The following is an 8,330-nucleotide window of genomic DNA, read 5'->3' as shown; positions in this document are numbered from 1 at the left end:
AATCTCAAACGGCCCAATAAATCTCGGACTAAGCTTGCCTCTCTTCCCAAATCTCATAACACTCTTCATAGGTGTTATCTTTACAAAAACGTGATCACCTACGACAAACTCAAGATCTCTTCTTCTCTTGTCAGCATAACTCTTTTGGCGACTCTGGGCGGTCTTCATCCTGTCTCGGATCTTGACCACCACATCTGCAGTCTGCTGAACAATATCTGGACCAAGTTCTGATCTCTCACCGACTTCATCCCAATGAACAGGCGATCTGCACTTCCTTCCATACAATGCCTTGTAGGGAGCCATACCTATAGATGATTGAAAACTGTTGTTGTAGGTAAACTCCATTAGAGGTAGCTTTGATTCCCAATTCCCATGGAAATCGATCACACAGGCTCGCAACAAATCCTCCAAAATCTGAATCACTCGCTCAGACTGGCCATCTGTCTGAGGGTGGAAAGCTGTACTGAATAGCAACTTCGTCCCCATGGCTGGGTGCAAACTCTTCCAAAAGGATGATGTGAATCTCGGGTCCCTGTCAGACACAATAGAAACTGGGATTCCGTGCAATCGAACTATCTCCCTGATGTAGAGCTCCGCATACTGCGTCATGGAGAAAGTCGTCTTCACTGGCAAGAAGTGTGCCGACTTAGTAAGTCGATCTACTATAACCCAAATGGCATTGGATATGGGATAAGGAGTGGCTTAAGCATCCCTGCTGGCCTCTGATGCTCTGCCTTCACCTGCTGACAAGTGAGACATTCAGACACAAATCGGCGGATGTCTCTCTTCATACCTGGCCACCAATACAGAATGTGTAAATCCTTATACATCTTGGTACCTCCTGGAAGAATGGAATACGGAGATGCATATGCCTCTGTCAGAATATCCTCTCTGATCGAATCAACACTAGGCACCCACATCCTTCCTCTGTACCTCACAATACCATCAGACACTGTGTAGAGTACACTGCCCTTGGCTTCATCCTTCAGTCGTCATTTCTGCAACTGCTCATCTGAAGGCTGACCTCTACGGATTCGGTCAAACAAAGAAGAGTGGACGGTCAGATTAGACAGCTTAGGAGCCCTGCCCTTAGAATAAACCTCTAACCCAAATCTCTGAATCTCTGATAGAAGAGATATCTGCACTAACAACTGTGCTACGACTGCAACTTTTCTGCTCAAAGCATCTGCCACAACATTAGCTTTCCCTGGGTGGTAGCTAATTTCACAATCATAGTCTTTCACTAACTCTAACCACCATCTTTGTCTCATATTTAGCTCTTTTTGCGTGAAGAAATACTTGAGACTCTTGTGATCAGTGAATATCTGGCATTTCTTGCCGTAAAAGTAATGTCTCCACATCTTCAACGCAAAGACGACAGTGGCTAACTCAAGATCATGAGTCGGGTAGTTCTTCTCGTGCACCTTCAACTGTCTGGAGGCTTAAGCTATGACCCGACCATGCTGCATCAAAACTACGCCAAAAACGAGCTTAGAGGCATCAGTGTATAGCACAAAATTGCATTGACCTGCTGGCATGGCTAACACTGGCGCTATGATAAGAGCTTGCTTTAAAGTATCAAAGCTCTTCTGGCACTCGACACTCCAAATGAATTTAGCATTCTTCTTAGTCAATGAAGTGAGTGGCACTACTATCGAAGAAAATCCCTGAATAAATTTCCTGTAGTGCCTGCTATGCCTAGGAAACTGTGGATCTCTGACGCATTCTTCGGATCAACCCATTCCTTAACTGCTACCACTTTGGCTGGGTCCACCTCGACACCACTGCTAGATATTAAAAGACCCAAAAACGCTACCTTCTCCAACCAGAATTCAAACTTACTGAATTTCGCAAACAACTTGAGGCTCTGCAAGACCTGCAAAATTGTACCCAAGTGCTGACTGTGCTCCTCTTGGCTCTTCGAGTATATGAGAATGTCGTCAATGAACACTATGACGAACTGATCTAGATAGGGCTGGAATACTCGGTTCATGAGGTCCATAAAAATTGCTGGAGCATTCATCAGTTCAAACATCATCACTAAGAACTCGTAATGCCCATACCTGGTTCTGAAGGTTGTCTTATGAACATCTGTATCTTTTAACTTCAGCTGATGATACCCTGATCGAAGATTTATCTTAGAGAACAATGTAGCTCCCTGCAACTGATCAAACAAATCATCGATCCTTGGAAGTGGGTATTTATTCTTGATCGTTACCTTGTTCAGTTCTCGGTAATCGATACACAACCTCATGCTCTCATCCTTCTTCTTTACGAAGAGTACTGGTGCGTCCCATGTTGAGAAACTAGGGCGAATGAATTCCTTGTCAAGAAGCTCCTAAATCTGCTGTTTAAGCTCTAACATCTCAGCTGGAGCTAGTCGGTACGGTGCCTTAGAAATTGGCACAGTGCCTGGCACAAGATCAATAGCGAACTCCACCTCTCTCTCTGGTCGAAGGCCTGTGATGTTATCTGGAAAAACGTCAGGAAAATCTCTGACTACTGGTACATCAGATATAGACGAGGTGAGTACGTCAGACACAGAATAATACTGGCCAAGAAAGCCTGACACCCCTTGTGAATAAGTCTCCATGCCTGCATGCAAGAGATCAGGCGAGGGAAACTTCTCCATCTATCTGGCTCAAAGAGAAACTGCTCCATGCCAAAAGGTCTTACCAACACTGACATTTTCTGGAAATCAATAAGAACTCTGTTCTTCTTCAGCCAGTCCATTCCCAAGATAATATAAAATTCTGGCATCGGCAGCACGATTAGATCGGCATACACTAGTTGCAGCTCGAGATCGATGTCTCTGACCATGCTAGTAGCTGATAATTCTTCCTCTGATGGGACTGTCACTGAATAGCCCACGTCGAGTCCAATAGACTTGACGTCCAGATGATTAGCGAACGTCTCCGAAATAAAAGAGTGACTGGCCCCTGAATCTATCAAGGCTTTCGTGGATACTCTCTTTATGAAAATATTTCCTGAGAGACGTTGGTACAACATAAAAACTTATATCCCAAAAATTCTAATCTTAATCTCAAGCACATTAGAAATCTCTACACCCAGTCACCAAAATTATTAACTAGCACACTAATAATCCCATATAAAATCGAAACATGCATGACAAAAATTATGCGGTGGTGAATTAAATAAGTTACCAGTCAACATGGTCGTATCTGGGTTCGCCTCCTCTGCTTGCATGGCAAACACTTTTCCCTGGGTCGGCTGCCTCCACTGCGGGCAGTCTCTCAAAATATGATCACTGGCTCCGCACTTTAAGCATTTGCTCTATCCAAATAAACACTATCCTGGATGCTGGTGGTTGCACTTTGGGCACACTGGGTACTCACTGGGTCTCTAAGGAGCCTTCGGTGGAGGAATAGGACCCTTGCCTTTTGGCGGTCCCTGAAATGGTCTCTTCCCCTGCTTTCCTAGGAAAGGCATCTTAAACTGAGGTCACTGCTGCTGCTGCTGAGGCGCCTGATAGGGCCTCTTGCCCTGCCTATCGACCTCAATGTCCCTCTGGTCCTGCTCTGCCGCCAAAGCTCTCGACACGGCAACTGCTTTAAGTCGTAGGACCAGCAACTCGAACATCACGGCGCAGGATCGATCAAAACCCATCGATAAAATGCCTCAACTTCTCCCAGGCGTCATTTGCAATCAGGGGCACAAAGTGACACCCCCTCTCAAACTTCCTGACAAATTCTGCCACGCTGCTGTCTCCCTGTCGCAGCGACATGAACTCCCTGGTCAAGCGGGAGCGTACTTCTTCAGTGAAGTTCTTGGAGTAGAAAATCACCTTGAACCCATTCCACGTCAGTGTTTGTAAGTTCACTAACACTGACGTGCTTTCCCACCAAAGCCTAGTGTCTCCAGTCAACAAGAAGGTGGCACATCTAACTCTGTCTGCATCCTGCAGCTCCATAAACACAAAGATTACCTCGATGGACTTAATCCATCCTTCCGCTATCATTGGGTCAGTCATCCACGAGAACTCTTTCGGGTCCATCCTCTTAAACCTCTCATAGACTGCCTCCGGTCTGGGCCTCGCCCCTGTGTCTACTGCAGTCTGGTTCCCCGCAAACTGTGCAAAGAACTGGGTCATCCCTGTAAGCATCTGAGCCTACACATCTGGGGGTGGACGAGGAGGAGTTACCCTCTTCCCATCCTGAGCTTCCCTATTCTCATCGCTTGCTTCACGCACAATCCTACGTCTGGGAGGCATATTGTTCCAATATTTACCCAACACGTAAACCCAACATGCATGAACATCATATCAGTATCATAAGATGCACGTAATTTGAACTTAAACATGCACATGCTGAAATCATGACTGGATACATATTACATGAATGAGTTTAAAACTTTAAAACTTACATACTTGAGGTGTGACTTCTGAGCTTCTCACAACTAGCAGTAGGCATAACCCTTTACAAGAACCTGGATCTGATACCAACTGTAATGTACCGTACTTTTAAACTACTTAAAAATTTGCGAAAAAATAAAAATTTTCTTAATTAAATAGAAACCTTCAAATTGCGATAACAATAAACTGATCATTCAAAATATTTGCAACGAAGAGATCACAAATAAAATTTGTTAAAAACACTTGTTTAAATATCGTAAACAATAATGTGATATCAGAGTATTTGAAACATTGCATAATTTCTTAAAAAACATGGGCGGTCCTCGGGTTTAGCCTCCTGCTTAGTCCAAGTCGGCTCATTGGTCCCCACCCCTCGTTTCCTAAAATACAACGTCACCTGCATCGATCAAGTCTAATGAGTTTAAAGACTCAACACGTATAAACTGGATATAACAAGTAATACGTAATAAAACCACATGCATCTTTAAAGTAGAGCGTACATACTTGAAACTTGAACGTAATACCATAAACATAGACGTGTCATCATCATAAAACTTTTCATAAACATGCTTGCTTCATACATAAACTTCATCATTTTGCGTAGAGATATGTTTCAAAGCAAGTGACCCATACATAAATGCGCATGATCAGACTAAACCACAGTACTGGGCTGACAGGAAAAATCCACTGCCACATACATGAGATCCCCGTTCATGCTTTACCGGGTGGATTGGTCCCTGGTCATGCTTTACTGCTTTCCAATCCTTATCTAAACCCGATCATGCTTTACCGGGGTGGAGAGGTCCTCAGCCACGTTCAGCGACTTCCAAACCCGTTCATAATTTGGTCACAAGATGTTTAGCATACCTCAAAAACATAAAATATTTTCTTTTGCACGTCGAACATACTTACATGGCGTTAAGGGATTCGTTGGATCTTGCTTGAGGCCACTGCTGCACGTACTAACATGAGTTCGAATACCTACCTTGCATAACTTAGACGTATAGTCATGCTCACACCCAAAAATGACAACTTTCCTTATGACATTCTAAATCTCTCAGGACTCGACCTTGTTTAATCATCGTACTAAATAATGATATCAAAACCGCAAAACAATCCCTAAAAAAATGTAAATTATTTTTTAAAAGGACACGAACCCCGAGTAAGGGTCCGTGTAGGTTCTGTAAATTTGCATTTTGAAGGAAAAAGTGCACAGACCCCGTGCCAGGGTAGCGGCTACTGGTCCGTGTACCTACTGGAATCGCGAACCAACGGAAATTCACTACACTTATGGCTTATTCCTCCTAACTCGATCATACGGACCATGAACTAATGCCTCGAGACCCATCCTAGGATGCTATGACACTTATTCAAACTCAAACAAACGCCCCAAAACAACTAGCATCATAAACAACGCAACCCAATCCATGAACTCGACATTTGACACCAAAATGCATCTTTCGACTTCTATTGCAACCAAGTGCCTATCAATGCGATCCGACACACCAAAAACCATACCAACATCATAATCAACATACTTAAATGCAACAGCGATCACCCATTGATCTCCAAAGAAGCCTGCAACAATAAAACTTCAAGAACACATCAAGAACGCATTTTCAGAAAATCGCAGTTTGAGCAGTCCCACGAAAACAATCATAACTCACTCATTTCTTATCCAAATATTTCACATTTACTGGCAAATCGAAGGTATCAAAAAGTTCTACGTTTTATATGTTGAAATCTTTTCCATAAAATCGACCGAAAAGTCGCAGTATTTAAAATGACAGCAAATTTTGAGTTTTCAGATCTAAAATCGTTTCAAAACCGATCCAACAAATTTTTGCTCAAACTTTTTACAACATATATGGATTTTTATGCATAATAAACATAAAAACATATAATATAACAAGATCGATGCAGAAACAAAAGATTATACATGCCTTTTAATATTTAAAGTTACCGAAACGACGACACCGAAGCGGGAAAGATGCGAAGGTTGATCCGGGACGAACGTGGCACGATTTTCTTGAAGAAAACTCAATGAGAATTTCTTGAAAAATTCAGAGGATAGGGGCGGCTGCTAGAACTCCAAGAACCCTAGGTTTTTTGCTCTCAAAAAATTTGAATTGATGGAATAAAAATGTGTGTGTATGATGTCGTGTGAGTGTGTGTGTTAGGAAATAAATTAGGGAAATGATTTGCTAATTACTCAATTAACAATGCTAATTAATGTGCTGATTAAAATATTAATAAAAATTTTAATTCCCACTACTAAGCAAAGTCCCCTAATTTAAAATAAAATACACATGTGCTAGACTTTAAACGTTTAAAATCTTAAAATCACTTAATAAATTAAATTAGGCTTTTAAAACGCTAAAAATTAAATAAACCTTTTATAATGCCCGAAACCAACTTGAAATAAAATACCACATTTTAAAAATTGCCAAAATCGTCGCCGGTCTCTTTTCCTCGATCCCGCATCGAATAATCTCCTAAAACATGAAACTCAAGAAACATTTTAACGTGTATCACATAAACATAAATAATTAAAATAATGTAATTTAATAAATCACGCATCGCTAAAAATCATTTTAAATTTAAATAAATAATTTAACAATTAAATAAATGTATGTGTTTTATGTGCACTGAATTTGGGCTCTACAAGATCTCTTAACTACTTGTTGGTTGAAAGAGACTTCTACAAAAAAAAGGGATGGATGACTTATTGTTACGATGCATTGGGTTTTTTGAAGCAATGGAAATTATGAAGCAAGTTCATGAAGGAGTGTGTGGTGCTCACCAATCGGGTATCAAAATGTGATGACTTGTTATGAGACATTGATATTATAGGCCATCATTGTTGAAGGATTGTATCAAATACTCCAAAGGGTGTCAACCATGACAAAAACATGGCAACATTCAAAGAGTTACTGCATATGAAATGCATTCAATCATTAAACCATGACAATTTCGAGGGTGGTCTATGGACTTAATCGGTAGATCTACCCATCATTATCAAAGGTTCATAGTTTTATAGTTGTGGGCACCTAATTCTTCACTAAATGAGAGAGACATACCATTAAAGAGAGTGAAACAAAAGGACGTGATTGGTTTCATCAAGGAACACATTATACATCGGTTGGGATCCCGCAGTCCGTAACCACAGATCAAAGAACTATGTTCGTGGGATCCAAAGTGAAAGATTTTGCAGCAGACTATGTCATCAGATTAATCAGTTCCTCGCCTTATTATCCCCAAGCTAATGGTCAAGCAGAGGCTTCTAACAAAGTGTTGATCAAGATCTTGCAGAAAATGATAGAGGAGATTCTAAGAGATCGGCCTCGATTGTTATTCGAGACCCTATGGGCAAATAGAACTTTGAAAATGAGCGCTACAGGAGTAAGTCCTTTTACATTGGCTTTTGGGCACGAGGCTGTATCACCAATGGAAATCATGGTTCAATCTCTGAGGGTAGCCATGCAAAGCTAGTTAATTCCAGAGGTATACAATGAGTCTATTGGGTAGCCATGCAAAGCTAGTTAATTCCAGTGGTATACAACGAGTCTATTATCACAGAGTTGGAGGACCTAGATGACCAAAAGGTACAAGTGCTCAACAGACTCTTGATTCAAAAGTAGAAGGCGGCTCGAAGTTACAAGAAGAGAGTAAAGAGAAATTCGTTTCATGAATGAGAATTGGTGTGGATGGTTATATTGTCTCTAGAAACCAAAGACAGGGAGCTCGGGAAATTGTCTCCCAATTAGGAAGGACCATCAAAGTTCATCACGTGTTGGAAGAAAATGCATATTGATTGGCAAATATCGACGGGAAACCCCACAGAAGGTACATAAATGACATGTACTTAAAAAAGTATGTTCCCAGCTTGCAAGAAGGAACATGGCGGGGAACTATGGGGTATTTGTCTGAATTCATGTATTTTTTTTACTCAATGCTA

At 41.4% G+C, this 8,330-nt stretch overlaps 1 protein-coding gene across 1 annotated transcript; it reads left to right on the top strand.

The window, feature by feature from the left end:
* Positions 1–7,552: 7,552 nt before the first annotated feature.
* On the top strand, positions 7,553–7,864 carry LOC142521943 (uncharacterized). The gene has a single exon (XM_075625115.1). The coding sequence runs from the start codon at positions 7,553–7,555 to the stop codon at positions 7,862–7,864; it is 312 nt and encodes a 103-aa protein (XP_075481230.1).
* The last annotated feature ends 466 nt before the right edge of the window (positions 7,865–8,330 follow it).

The sequence above is a fragment of the Primulina tabacum genome, chromosome 13 (assembly GCF_025594145.1).
Source record: "Primulina tabacum isolate GXHZ01 chromosome 13, ASM2559414v2, whole genome shotgun sequence".
Lineage (NCBI taxonomy): Eukaryota > Viridiplantae > Streptophyta > Magnoliopsida > Lamiales > Gesneriaceae > Primulina > Primulina tabacum.
Note: the sequence above shows the minus strand (reverse complement) of the source record. Positions and strands in the feature narration are given on the sequence as shown.

What these genes read in the sequence shown, in the direction of transcription:
- LOC142521943 (XM_075625115.1), top strand. Translation starts at nt 7,553, where the DNA reads ATGTTCGTGGGATCCAAAGTGAAAGATTTTGCAGCAGACTATGTCATC.